This window comes from Capricornis sumatraensis, chromosome 14, assembly GCF_032405125.1.
Source record: "Capricornis sumatraensis isolate serow.1 chromosome 14, serow.2, whole genome shotgun sequence".
NCBI lineage: Eukaryota > Metazoa > Chordata > Mammalia > Artiodactyla > Bovidae > Capricornis > Capricornis sumatraensis.
The window spans coordinates 62,229,738-62,244,800 of NC_091082.1; the positions used below are offsets into that span (position 1 = coordinate 62,229,738).

At 39.4% G+C, this 15,063-nt stretch overlaps 1 protein-coding gene across 1 annotated transcript in view; it reads right to left on the reverse strand.

Annotated features, from left to right (window-relative positions):
- SLC9C2 (solute carrier family 9 member C2 (putative)) overlaps positions 1–15,063 on the reverse strand; it is a 101,872-nt gene extending 86,809 nt beyond the window's left edge. The window contains exons 1-4 of the mRNA XM_068985782.1: positions 14,928–15,063; positions 7,976–8,076; positions 4,065–4,193; positions 1,866–2,031 (exon numbers count right to left, since the gene is read on the reverse strand). Of these exons, the coding sequence (XP_068841883.1) occupies positions 1,866–2,031; positions 4,065–4,193; positions 7,976–8,076; positions 14,928–15,063 (532 nt within the window). The remainder of the gene's footprint in view (positions 1–1,865; positions 2,032–4,064; positions 4,194–7,975; positions 8,077–14,927) is intronic.

The window sequence follows — 15,063 nt, forward strand, 5'->3', positions numbered from 1 at the left end:
TTGCTATTAATTTTGACTATGACAGAAGACACAAAATACTGGTTAAACAGGTTTGAAGATTATTGGCACATTTGATTTAGCTGGTCAAGAAATCCTTTAATTCTTCCCTCAAATTCAATAAGTCAGCCAGGAGCAAATAGAGCATAAGGTTTATTGTATAAAGTTTTGAATTTGATGTATAGTTATTTTTAATAGTAAAATACCACAAGAATTACTCCCCACATTTTTATTGGCTTAATGTAAACTAACTTATATTCATTAATTCACTGTAAAATTTTTAAAAGGAAATAATAAAACAAAAAATCATCTGTAATTCCATGACCCAGATAAAACCATTTGAATGTTGAAGGCTTTTTCAAAGCATATAATTCCTTTTACTTACATTGAGATCATACTAAAACTTTGTATTTTATCCCTTTACAAGCTCCCAGTTCAGATTCATTTTAAAGTAAAAACTGTTTGAGCCTTTGTGTTCTTTTAAAATAGGTAATAGGTTCCTTTTAACTTGTATGTGAACATCCATTATTTTTTTCAGTGAGTCAGTCCACCTCAGACTCAGACTGTGAAGGTTTTACAGTGCTCCAGAGCACCACATCAAATGAAGAAACACTCACACTGTAGGAACTGCCGTTTTGTATATTATTCTGGCAATTTTAGGCACATGGCAAAAAATACATTTTTTTCCTTAAAAAAGATAATGTATTACAACAATTAGATAGAGGATCATTCTTATCTAATTTACACAAAGGTAAAGACATCATTGAATCCAGAACTATGTACCATCTGAGTATAACTGGAATAAAGAAAATATCAACTAAGAGTCAAATACCTTTAATAGTTTTCTTGTAAAGAAATAGAAGACTTTCTACTCTCTTTTTGAAAAAATTTTTGAATATAGAAACTGCAATAAATATAGTTTATTAGAGCCTCTTTCAGTGAAGAGATTGCAGAAAGGGGAGCAGGAAGATAATGAGGAAAATAAAACAAGTGGCAAATACAAATGTCTTAGAGAGAAAAACAGATGGAGAAAAGACAGAAAAATATTGCATCTACAGGAAAAAATGAGAGAGAAAAAGAAGATAGGGTCAGATTCTTTGAGAAATATCTGGTGACAATTTATAATATCACCAGCAAAAGTGTCAAAACCTCTGTTTTCTCAACTGTAAGTATAAATGTGTATAGAAGGGGATATCATCTGCCAGAAGGTAGGTGTCCCACCCTAATCATAAGGTGATATATTTCAACTAATACTGAAACCTTAAAATTGGTTAATAAATTTTTCTGAGTCAAAATCAGAAATAACAGCATCTAACCATGTTATGTTTTTTTACTGCTGTGTTAATAAAACATGACAACAGATATTTCAGAGTGAAATTATCTTTTACCAAATAATACAAGAAGTAGTTCAGAACCCCTAGCCCTCTTGGGAATAAGCTTTTATTATATAACATATTTGCCAGAGTATACTTTCACCTCATTTCTTCTAAATAAGCTCCCTCTCCCACCTGCCCAAAGTTAGCTGCTTTAAAATAAAGGCCTTTCTAACAAGAAGAACCCAGGACTTAGAAAAGTGCTGCAAAGATATAGTGCCAAATCTCTAGCTTGTGGCTTAGAACTCAGTGGAATGGAATATAATACCAATTTTAATCACCTTCTAGAAAGATAACATTTTCTCCTTGAAAAAAATTATTTGAGATTATTTATCCCAGGTCCTGGGTTGCTTTATTGACTTTGCATACTCCATCTCCAAGAAAAACAGCACAGAATGGCTACTCTGCTGGATGCACAATTCACTCAAGAATATTATCAAAAGGAAATTTATCCTCATATCTTCAAAATAAGAGAGAGAAATAAATCCAACATACCAATAGTTTTCAGTGAATTCACAGAATAAATAGGATCTGTAATGCCAAGGGCCATGCTAAAGAGGAGGCAAGACTGCAAATCCCATGAATATTTATTGAATTTCAGAACCACATATCCAATTAAGATGAATGTTGTAGCAAAGCTAATTAATCCAGCTAAGAAGACCTGTGAAACCAATTCACAATACAGTATTAAATTTAACGCCTAAGTATGGCATGACCGCATTTACTCATGTAAGAATCAGATCTTGCTATATATTTTATACAATTACTCAGGAAGATAACTTTAAAAGGTATTCTAGTTTACCTGCCTCAATGAAACCATCCCTTCCAAATGATTCTACTTGACTATAACAAGACCAATGCACCCGTCTTTCTTGTTGCTATTCAAGATTAATAGTTTTCCACATCAAAATGTTCTAAGATGGAGTGCAAATTTTTCTTGCTTCCATACAAAGCATTTCCTTGTTTCCACAGTGATGATCTACAGGTCTCCAGGCAGGCAACAATGGACAAAAACTACATGCCAGCTGACTTGATCCCCTTATTAAAGGCTTTCTGGAAAAATCCACAGTTAGCAAACTGGTGTATACATTTCATTGCCCGATAGGTTTCTGACACTACCACACCTGTCAGGGATGCCAGGAAATGTAGCACTATTTTACACTCAGCCCACTACCATACTATGCATACAGTAAGTCACTCCATTATTGAGAAAGAAAGGGACAGGCAATCAACAATACCTGCCTTAAAAAGAGCAACAGAATGTAAAACTTTTAAACCAGCAGAAGGAAAAAAAAAAGAAGAAAAAAATTTTTTAAAGAATAAAGAAAATTGAATCAATTGACTGAGAAAGGGAAAAGGAATGTGGAAAAGCAAAGAAAATGCATTATAAATTAAAAGTAAAAAATCACATGTGACAGATAAACACAAATCTATTTCTTTTGAGCTTTAAAAAATTTACCTTTAACTTACATACAGTAAAATTCACTCTCTGACTGTATAGTTAATATGAGTTTTGACAAATGCATGTAGTCAGGTAAACATGACCACAATGAAAAAACAAAACAGATCCATCAAACTCAAAAATTTCTTCATTCTGCCATTTTATTTCTTCCCTCATCCTGCTCCCTGGCAACCAATGATCTGTTTTCCAAAGCATTTTTTTGCCTTTGCTAGAATGAAGGTCTATGTACGGAATTATATTATTCCATAGGTACCCTTCTAGCCTGGTTTCTTTCTCTTATCATGCTGCTGCTGCTAAGTCGCTTCAGTCATGTCTGACTCTGTGTGACCCCATAGTTGACAGCCCAACAGGCTCCGCCGTCCCTGGGATTCTCCAGGCAAGAACACTGGAGTGGGTTGCCATTTCCTTCTCCAATGCATGAAAGTGAAGTCGCTCAGTCATCTCCAACTCGTAGCCACCCCATGGACTGCAGCCCACCAGGCTTCTCCAGCCATGGGATTTTCCAGGCAAGAGTACAGGAGTGGGGTGCCATTGCCTTCTCCATCTCTTAGCATAATACATCTGAAATTCTTCCATATTCTACTTATCAATATTCTGTTTCTTTTTTATTGCTGAGTGAAAACACTAAAGACTTAAACATGTGGAGTGAAGCTAAAAAGTTATTAGTGGAAAACTTCAAACTTTAAATGCACAAAATAACAACAATAAAAGAAGCTAAAAGTCAATCAACTAATACCTAGCTCAAGATATTAGAAAAAGTACAGAATAAAATCAAAGAAAATAAAATAGTTTGAAAAGAAAAATAATCTGGCAAGCATGATTAACAAAAAAAGAGGAAGGCATAAATAAAACAAACATAGCAGTGAAAATGGACAAATCTACAGACACAGCTGAGTGGCAGTCAGAGGTGAGTTTGGACCCAGGATCTGCCATTGGTCAGTCTTGTGACTTCTGAACTATAGTCGGCTTATATGTGAAATGGAGATGATATTAACTCAGTGCCTTAGTCACAGTAACTAATCTTAGTTACAGATCAGCAAATATTTATTCCTTCTCCCTCCCCTCAACTCTCTTTAATTAGTGATTCTGCACAGCAAAAAGAGTCAACTAAAAATGTGAGATTGGTGAAATATTAATGTGAGATTGGTGAATTATTAATCTCGCTAGACAGATTCTCTGTCAACATGAATAAGGAATAATAGACCATACTTTGTCTTAAAATGTGTTCTTACCTGCCAAAACATGTTCTTGAGTATATAGAAGTCCACATCCAAAGCAGCCATAAATATAATTAAAGGTGAAAAATAACAATAAAGTGAAAAACTTGGTGTTCTTAGAAGAGGGTAGACGACTTGGTGCATCTAAATAAACAAAGGCAAACAAAAAATTACTTTGTTACCATTTTGAAGTATTAGAAATTAGGTTGCTGATCTGCCAATCAATATGAATTTTACAATATTCCAATTTGCAACTAATGAGAGATAATCTACAATGCCAGTCCTAGGAGTCTTGTGGTAGATTTCGTGATCTAACCATCCACATGAGATAAATGCATGGTCCTCTATTCACCAGAAATATGGACTTTAGGCTACATAAACATCGCCTGTGGTAACTAATCAGTGTTTTCAAAAATGGTACTTCACCATTGGTTACCCCTGAGGTGATTTTAGGTGGTACTTTTTAATTTGACTTTAGGTAATTATTTTCATTTGTGTAAGAGTGGGAGAAAGACCTTTGCATGGGTACTTGTGATTTCACAGACATTTGCTTAGGATTTTAAAATATTTCAGTGAATTAAGCAATAAAAATAATACATGGATAATAGTATAGATTGTATATATAGGATATAAATCATGAAGGCTATATACAGATGAATAGAAAACACAACAACAATGACTGAAGTAGAGTAAACATATCCTAAAAAGTCTTTGGCACAGTTAACAGTTTAATCTTCACCACTTAACATCTCTGTGGCTCAGTTTCCTCATCAGTAAAATGGGAACAGAGTACCTACTTTCATTGGATTGCTCTGAGGAGAAATTAATTAACTCAAGAGTTAATAAGTTTCACTGGTGGGACTATTGGTAAAGGATCTGCCTGCCAGGAAGGACATGTTAAGAAATGTGGGTTTGCACAATGAGGTACCATTTCACGCCAGTCAGAATGGCTGCTATCCAAAAGTCTACAAGCAATAAATGCAGGAGAGGGTGTGGAGAAAAGGGAACCCTCTTACACTGTTGGTGGGAATGCAAACTAGTACAGCCACTATGGAGAACAGTGTGAAGATTCCTTAAAAAACTGGGAATAGAACTGCCTTATGACCCAGCAATCCCACTGCTGGGCATACACACCGAGGAAACCAGAATTGAAAGAGACACGTGTACCCCAATGTTCATTGCAGCACTGTTTATAATAGCCAGGACATGGAAGCAACCTAGATGTCCATCAGCAGACGAATGGATAAGAAAGCTGTAGTACATATATACAATGGAGTATTATGCAGCCATTAAAAAGAATACATTTGAATCAGTGTTAATGAGGTGGATGAAACTGGAGCCGATTATACAGAGTGAAGTAAGACAGAAAGAAAAACACCAATACAGTATACTAATGCATATATATGGAATTTAGAAAGATGGTAACAATAACCTAGTATGTGAGACAGCAAAAGAGACACAGATGTATAGAACAGTCTGTTGGACTCTGTGGGAGAAGGAGAGGGTAGAATGATTTGGGAGAATGGCACTGAAACATGTATAATATCATATATGAAATGAATTGCCAGTCCAGGTTCGATGAAGGATACAGGATGCTTGGGGCTGGTGCACTGGGATGACCCAGAGGGATGGTATGGGGAGGGAAGTGGGAGGGGGGTTCAGGATGGGGAACACATGTACACCCATGGCGGATTCATGTTGATGTATGGCAAAACCAATACAATATTGTAAAGTAATTAAACCCCAATTAAAATAAATAAATTTATATTTTAAAAAAAGAAAGAAAGAAATGCGGGTTTGAACCCTGGGAGGAGGGCATGGCAACTCACTCCAGTTTTCTTGCCTGCAGAATCAAATAGACAGAGGAGCCTGATGGGCTATGGACCACAGGGTTGCAAAGAGACACGATGAAGTGACTTAGGATGCACAGTAAGTTAATAAATTATTAAAATTAAAAAACCAAAGAACTTAAAAGGCAGTCTGGCACATAGTTAACACTCAAAAGATGCTAGTTGTAGTGGTGGTGTTTCAAAGAATAACAAGAGGGTTTTACAATCCTACATGCTCAAAATTCTCAATTCTCCAAGCCAGGCTTCAATAGTGCTATGAACTGTGAACTTTAAGATGTTCAAGCTGGATTTAGAAAAGGTACAGGAACCAGAGATCAAATTGCCAACATCCATTGGATCATCAAAAAAGCAACAGAATTCCAGAAAAACATCTACTTCTGCCTTTATTGACTATGTCAAAGCCTTTGACTGTGTGGATGACAACAAACTGTGGAAAATTCTTAAAGAAATGGGAACACCAGACCACCTTACCTATCTCCTCAGAAACCTGTATGCAGGACAAGAAGCATGTCCAAGAAGCATGGAACAACTAATCCATTGTTTCATGTCTGGCTAGAACTGGACATGGAACAACCGATTAGTTCCAAATTGGGAAAGGAGTATGTCAAGGCCGTATATTGTCACCCTGCTTATTTAACTTATATGCAGAGTACATCATGCAAAATGCCAGGCTGGATGAAGTACAAGCTGGAATCAAGATTGCTAGGAGAAATATCAAGAACCTCAGATACACAGATGACACGACCTTTATGGCAAAAAGTGAAGAACTGAAAAGCCTCTTGAAAGCAAAACAGGAGAGTTAAAGAGCTGGCTTAAAACTCAACATTCAAAAAACAAAGATCATGGCATCTGGTCCCATCACTTCATGCCGAATAGATGAGGAAACAATGGAAACAGTGACAGACTTTATTTTTTGGGGCTCCAAAATCCCTGCAGATGATGACTGCAGCCATGAAATTAAAAGACACATACTCTTTGGACAAAAAGTTATGACCAACCTGGACAGCATATTCAAAAGCAGAGACATTACTTTGCCAACAAAGGTCTGTCTAGTCAAGACTATGGTTTTTCCAGTAGTCATGTATGGATGTGAGAGTTGGACCATAAAGAAGGCTGAGTGTGGAAGATTTGATGCTTTTGAACTGTGGTGTTGGAGAAGACTCTTGAGAGTCCCATGGACTGCAAGGAGATCCAACCAGTCAACCCTAAAGGAAATCAGTCCTGAATATTCATTGGAAGGACTGATGTTGAAGCTGAAACTCCAATACTTTGGCCACCTGATGTGAAGCACTGACTCACTGGAAAAGGCCCTGATGCTGGGAAAGATTGAAGGTGGGAGGAGAAGGGGACGACAGAGGATGAGATGGTTGGATGGCATCACCAACTTGATGGACATGAGTATGAGCAAGCTCTGGGAGTTGGTGATAGACAGGGAAGCCTGGCATGCTACAGTCCATGGGGTTGCAAAGAGTCAGACACGACTGAGCAACTGAACTGAACTGAACTTTACAGTCCTTAACAGATACAAGCACTGTCTCCATTTCTGTTTAAATAAAAAATGAATGGATTCAAATTGTTATTCATTACTCTGCTGCTATACATTTAAAATTGTGTCAATAAATTAACAAAGTTTTTCTTGGATCTAAGTAATATTTTGTAGGATGCATGTTTTGCACTTAACCTGGCAGTTAGAAAAGAGTAATCATAATTCACCACGACAGTAACTGAGCCTTTTGTAACTAGAGTCCCTGCAGGTGTGGAAGACAATAACGTGAGAGAGTCCCGCTCTATGTACAGGGAAAGAAAACAGGGGCAAGGACCAAAGGCAGATGGTGAAGAACCCAAGAAGGCAATTAGATTTACTCACTTTCAAAGTACTATTTTAAGCCTCTCTAATTCATGTTTCCTTTCTTGGATGGTTTTTCATTTTCAAAAATTTTAATACCAGATAAACGTTTCTCAGTAGCTGTTCACATTAAAAAAAAAATCCATTCATTCAGGAATGGGGACAGGAGTTGACCTTGTTTTTGGTCTTTAATCTTTAGTCTATCCTCCAGTTTATCGTATGTAAGTTACCTCAACAAAATTGTAGGCTAGTTGTCCTATCAAAAATCCAAATAGAGAAAGAATCGACAAGACAATGACTTCAGAATTCTTTAAAAATGCCCTCAGAAGTCCTAAAAAAAAAAAAAAAGTATGTGTTACTTGGACATAAGGTATAATTTAAAAACAATTTATTATTATCTCTCTTTAGGTATTTGATTTTTAAACTTCCTTTGAATGTCATACATTATGAAGAAATAACTGAAAACTGTTATATAACCCTATCTTTTAGTATAAGACACACATAATGATATAGCACTCATGTGAATTTGGAAAATTTTGAAGTTACAACAACCTCCCATTTGCCAACCCAGTGGCACTGTCTGGGTATCTTGCTTCTGGATCTGATGAAGAGAAATTATGAAAATGAAATTTCCTGTCCTCAAAGTATCCGTTCACTCATTTTGTCACTCATTGTATAAGACTCTTTGCGACCCCATGGACTACAGCACGCCAGGCTTCCCTGTCCATCACCATCTCCAGGAGCTTGCTCAAACTCATGTCCATCAAGCTGGTGATGCCATCCAAAAATCTCATCCTCTGTCATCCCCTTTTCCTCCTGCCTGCAATCTTTCCCAGCATTAGGAACTTTTTCAATGAGTCAGCTGTTTGCCTCAGGTGGCCAAAGTATTGGAGTTTCAGCTTCAACATCAGTCCTTTCAATGAATATTCAGGACTGATTTCCTTTAGGGTTGACTGGTTGGATCTCCTTGCAGTTCAAGGGACTCTCAAGAGTCTTCTCCAACACCACAGTTCAAAAGCATCAAATCTTCCACACTCAGCCTTCTTTATGGTCCAACTCTCACATTCATACATGACTACTGGAAAAACCATACCCTTGACTAGATAGACCTTTGTTGGCAAAGTAATGTCTCTGCTTTTGAATATGCTGTCTAGGTTGGTCATAGCTTTTCTTCCAAGGAGCAAGTGTCTTTTAATTTCATGGCTGCAGAAACCATCTGCAGTGATTTTGGAGCCAAAAAAAATAAAGTCTGTCACTGTTTCCATTGTTTCCCCTTCTATCTGCCATGAAGTGATAAGACCGGATGCCATGATCTTAGTTTTCTGAATGTTAAGCTTTAAGCCAACTATTTCACTCTCCTGTTTCACTTTCATCAAGAGGCTCTTTAGTTCTTCTTTGCTTTCTGCCATAAAGGTGGTGCCATCCGTGTATCTGAGGTTATTGATATTTCTCCTGGCAATCTTGATTCCAGCTTGTACTTCATCCAGCCTGGCATTTTGCACGATGTACTCTGCATATAAGTTAAATAAGCAGGGTGACAATATACAGCCTTGATGTACCCCTTTTCCTATTTGGAAACAGTCTGTTGTTCCATGTCCAGTTCTAGCTTTTTCTTGTTGACCTGCATACAGATTTCTCATGATGCAGGTAATATGGTCTGGTATGCCCATCTCTTTAAGAATTTTCCACAGTTTGTAGTGATCCACACACTCAAAGGATTTGGCACAGTCAATAAAGCAGAAGTAGTTGTTTTTCTGGAACTCTCTTGCTTTTTCTATGGTCCAGGCAATGGCACCCCACTCCAGTACTCTTGCCTGGAAAATCCCATGGACAGAGGAGCCTGGAAGGCTGCAGTCCATGGGGTCGCTGAGGGTCGGACACAACTGAGTGACTTCACTTTCACTTTTCACTTTCATGCATTGGAGAAGGAAATGGCAACCCACTCCAGTGTTCTTGCCTGGAGAATCCCAGGGACTGGGGAGACTAGTGGGCTGCTGTCTCTGGGGTCACAGAGTCGGATACGACTGAAGCGACTTAGCTAGCAGATGTTGACAATTTGATCTCTGGTTCCTCTGCCTTTTCTAAAACCAGCTTGAACATGTGGGAGTTCAAGGTTCACGTATTGTTGAAGACTGGCTTGGAGAATTTTTTGAGCATTACTTTCCTAGCATGTGAGATGAGCACAATTGTGCAGTAGTTTGAGCATTCTTTGGCATTGCCTTTCTTTGGCATTGGAATGAAAACTGACCTTTTCCAGTCCTGTGGCCACTGCTGAGTTTACCAAATTTGCTGGCATACTGAGTGCAGCACTTTCACACCATCATCTTTTAGGATTTGAAACAGCTCAACTGAAATTCCATCACCTCCACTAGCTTTGTTCGTAGTGATGCTTTCTAAGGCCCACTTGACTTCACATTCAAGGATGTCTGGCTCAAGGTGAGTGATCACACCATTGTGGTTATCTGGGTCATGAAGATCTTTTTTGTGCAGTTATTCTGTGTATTCTTGCCACCTCTTCTTAATATCTTCTGTCTCTGTTAGGTCCATACCATTTCTGTCCTTTATTGTGCCCATCTGTGCAGGATATGTTCCCTTGGTATCTCTAATTTTCTTGAAGAAATCTCTAGTCTTTCCCATTCTGTTGTTTTCCTCTATTTCTTCGCATTGATCACTAAAAAGGCTTTCTTATCTCTCCTTGCTATTCTTTGAACTCTGTATTCAAATGGGTAGATCTCTCCTTTTCTCCTTTACCTTTTGCTTTGCTTCTTTTCTCAGCTATTTATAAGGCCTCCTCAGACAACCATTTTCCCTTTTTGCATATCTGGTTTTCTCAGGGATGGTCTTGATCACTGCCTCCTGTACAATATCACAAACCCCCGTCCATAGTTCTTCAGGCACTCTATCAGATCTTATCCCTTAAATCTATTTCTCACTTCCACTGTATAATCATAAGGAAACTGACTGAAGTCATACCTGAAAGGTCTAGTGGTTTTCCCTACTTTCTTCAATTTAAGTCTGAATTGGGCTTCCCTGGTGGCTTAGATGGCAAAGCATCTGCCTGCAATGCAGGAGACCTGGGTTCAATCTCAGGGTCAGGAAGATCCCCTGGAGAAGGAAATGGCAACCCACTCCAGTACTTTTGCCTTGAAAATCCCATGGATGGAGAAGCCTGGTAGGCTACAGTCCATGGGGTAGCAGAGAGTTGGACACAATTGAGCAACTTCACTCTTTTTCTTTCTTTCTTTCCTTTCTTCCCTCCCTCCCTCCCTCCCCCTACCCCCCCCCTCTCTTTTTCTTTCTTTGGCAATAAAGAGTTCACAATCTGAGCCACAGTCAGCTCCTGGTCTTGTTTTTGCTGAATGTACAGAGCTTCTCCATCTTTGGCTGCAAAGAATATAATTAATCTGATTGCTATGACCATTGCGTTCTCTTGGCAAAATTGTATTAGCCTTTGACCTACTTCATTTTATACTCCAAGGCCAAATTTGCCTGTTACTCCAAGGCATCTCCTGACTTCCTACTTTTGCATTCCAGTCCCCTATAATGAAAAGGACATCTTTTGGGGGTGTTAGTTCTAGAAGGTCTTGTAGGTCTTCATAGTACCATTCAACTTCAGCTTCTTCAACATTCCTAGTTGAGGTATAGACTTGGATTACTGTGATACTTAATGGTTTGCCTTGGAAACAAAGAGATCATTCTATCGTTTTTGAGACTGCATCCAAGTACTGCATTTCGGACTCCTGTTGACTATGATGGCTACTCCATTTCTTCTAAGGGATTCTTGCACACAGTAGTAGATAGAATGGTCATCTGAGTTAAATTCACCCATTCCAGTCCATTTTAGTTCACTGATTCCTAAAATGTCGATATTCACTCTTGCCATCTCCTATTTGACCACTTCCAATTTGCCTTGGTTCATGGACCTAACATTCCAGGTTCCGATGTAATATTGCTCTTTACAGCATTGGACTTTACTTCCATCACCAGTCACACCCACAACTGGGTGTTGTTTTTGCTTTGGCTCCATCTCTTCAATCTTTCTGGAGTTATTTCTCCATTGATATCCAGTAGCATATTGGGCACCTACCAACCTGGGGAGTTCATCTTTCAGTGTCCTATCTTTTTGCCTTTTGATACTGTTCATGGGGTTCTCAAGGCAAGAATATTGGTTTGCCCTTTCCTTCTCCAGTGGACCACATTTTGTCAGAACTCTCCATCATGACCCATCTGTCTTGGATGGCCCTACACGGCTCATAGTTTCATTGACTTAGACAAGGCTGTGGTCCATGTGATCAGCTTGATTAGTTATCTGTGATTATAGTTTTCATTCTGTCTGCCCTCTTGGATAAGGATAAGAGACTTATGGAAGCTTCTTGATGGCAGAGACTGAGGTAGAAACTGGGTCTGTTCTGTTGAGTGGGGCCATGCTCCATAAATCTTTAATCCAATCTTTTGTTGATGGGCGGGGCTGTGTTCCCTCCCTGTTGTTTGACCTGAGGCCAAACTATGGTGGAGGGAATGAAGATAATGGGGACCTCCTTCAAAAGGTCCCATGCACACAATGCTGCACTCAGTGCCCCTGACCCTGCAGCAGGCCACCACTGACCCAAGCCTCTGCCAAAGACTCCTGGACACTCACGGACAAGTCTGGGTCTCTTGTGGGGTTACTGCTCCTTTCTCCTGGGTCCTGTTGCATACAAGGTTTTGTTTGTGCCCTCCAAGAGTCTGTTTCCCCAGACCTTTGTAAGTTCTGGCGACTCTATGGTGGGTTAATGGCGACCTCCTCCAAGAGGGTTTATGCCATACCCAGGTCTGCTGCACCCAGAACTCCTGCCCCTGCGGCAGGCCACTGCTGACCCATACCTCCACATGAGACACTCAAACACTCAAAGGCAGGTCTGGCTCAGTCTCTGTTGCATATCCTGGTACGCAGAACATTTTCTTTGAGCCTCCAAGCATCTCTGGAAGGCACGGAGTTTGATTCTAAGTGCGATTTTACCCCTCCTACCATTTTGCTTGGGCTTCTCCTTTGCCCTTGGACATGGGGTATCTTTTTTTGGTGGGATCCAACATTCTCCTGCCAATGGTTGTTCAGCAGTGAGTTTTAATTTTGGAGTTATCGCAGGAGATGATGAACACACGTCCTCCTACTTTGCCAGCTTGCAATGTCTTACTACATGTTAATCACTACTCATCCTAAGCTATGGTAACATATATTCTGTAGTTTTCTTAAACACCAGAAATACTTTTAAATGAAACCTAATCATAGGGAAAACTTCCTTTACCAATTAAGTGTTAAAAGATACTAACTATCCTGTCTATATGAATCTTCTTGCCTTAAAACTCCCTCCATGCATGCATGCTAAGTCATTTCAGTTGTGTCCAACTCTGTGCAATCCCATGGACTGTATCCCACCAGGCTCTTCCATCCATGGGATTCTCCAGGCAAGAATACTGGAGTAGGTTGCCATGCTCTCCTCCAGGGGATCTTCCCAACCCAAGGATCAAACCCATGTCTCCAGCACTACCTGGGAAGCCCCTAAAACTTTCTAAGCTAAGTCACTTCAGTCATGTCCGGCTCTGTGCAACCCCATAGACGGCAACCCACCAGGCTCCCCTGTCCCTGGGATTCTCCAGGCAAAAACACTAGAGTGGGTTGCCATTTCCCTCTCCAATGCATGGAAGTGAAAAGTGAAAGTGAGGTCGCTCAGTCATGTCCGACCCTCAGCGACCCCATGGACTGCAGTCCACCAGGCTCCTCCATCCATGGGATTTTCCAGGCAAGAGTACTGGAGTGGGGTGCCATTGCCTTCTCCATAAAACTTCCTACTCTAAGATTATTCAGCTCATCACTTCCAGAGGCAATATATAGACTACAATCCAGTTAACTTACGCCTAAGGTGAGACTCATTGGCATCTCAGAGTCTGTATTTCTTGCCTTTCACCTACAGGTCATGACAAATCAGTAAATATTTTTTGAATACTTATGTATAAGGTTAGCCAAAGAAATGTTTCTCAAGCAATTTCTGCAATGCCCTTTACTGCTTGGAGCACCTGTCTCTATGTAACCATAAAAGATCTAAAGCTAGTAAGATTCATGGTCAGCAGCACTTTATTGTACCAAAAGGGACCAAGGTTGATGATAAGCTTTTTAAAGATCCAAGAGAAAGCAATTTCACTCCCTAATGGGAGTAAAATTGACGTTCTTCATGGGTGTTTGCTTTGTTGCTTCTTTGTAGTCTTTGTACCAGGTTTCCCTGGTAAAGAATATGCCTGAAATGCAGGAGACCTGGGTTCAACCCCTGAGATGGGAAGATCTCCTAGAGAAGGGAATGGCAACCCACTCTAGTATTCTTGCCTGGAGAATTCCATGGACAGACAGACCATGGGGTGGCAAAGAGTTGGACGCGACTGAGCAACTAAAACTTTCACTTTTGTTCCAGAAAGCATTTTAAACCAGCTGACATTTTGCCCAAAAGAAAAAAATTTTAAGGGAACTAGAAAATGTTCTCTAATCACTAGTGTTTAATTATGGAATAAAGCATCTGTGTTTTTAATATGTTATTTTATCTGCATGAATATCATTCCTCATGCCTATTGAATACTTTCTCATTGTGTAAGAGAACTTATAGGTGAAACTTTTCCTAATTCCCCCCAGGGGGTGGAATGGTACATCTTCCCTAAAGAAAAAGCACATCAAAAGTCATAGTAGAATGAACAAAAGTGATGATGTTAAGTAAGCAAATTGTAAACCATGTATCTGGGTTCTATTTGCCCTCCCCCGATCCCAGATATTTAGGTCAAGTTAGGCCTGGCAGGCAAGAAGGAAGCCAGGCAGTATAAAGCTCTCCCTCTCCTTTGTTACCAGAGATTCTGGACTATACATTTACAGTTATAATAATGACACTGCATTGCAATTATGTGTCTGCCTGTCTCCCTCACAAAAAGTCTCCTTGAGGCTAAGAACTTTCATATTCTCCACAGTGCTATGCTCAGCAAATGTCATGAATGAATGAAGGAGCATAGCAGAGATCAGACTTATAGATAAATTAAACAAGATTGATATCATTCACTCACATTTTATAATTTCACTGGTTTTCTTCTTTTGTTATAATTGTGATCACTTTCTGCAGAAAGGTTCAGAGGTCAGAGGAAATATGAGATGTAAAAACAATCACCTACCTCCCAAAACAAGCGTGGACCATACAAGAATCAGGAAATGTCCCTTCCCAACAGTGTAGTCAGCGGCCCTTCCACAGAGTAAATCAGGTCTGTTACCTTCTTTTTGTATCCAGAAGGACACATTAGCTTTTGACAT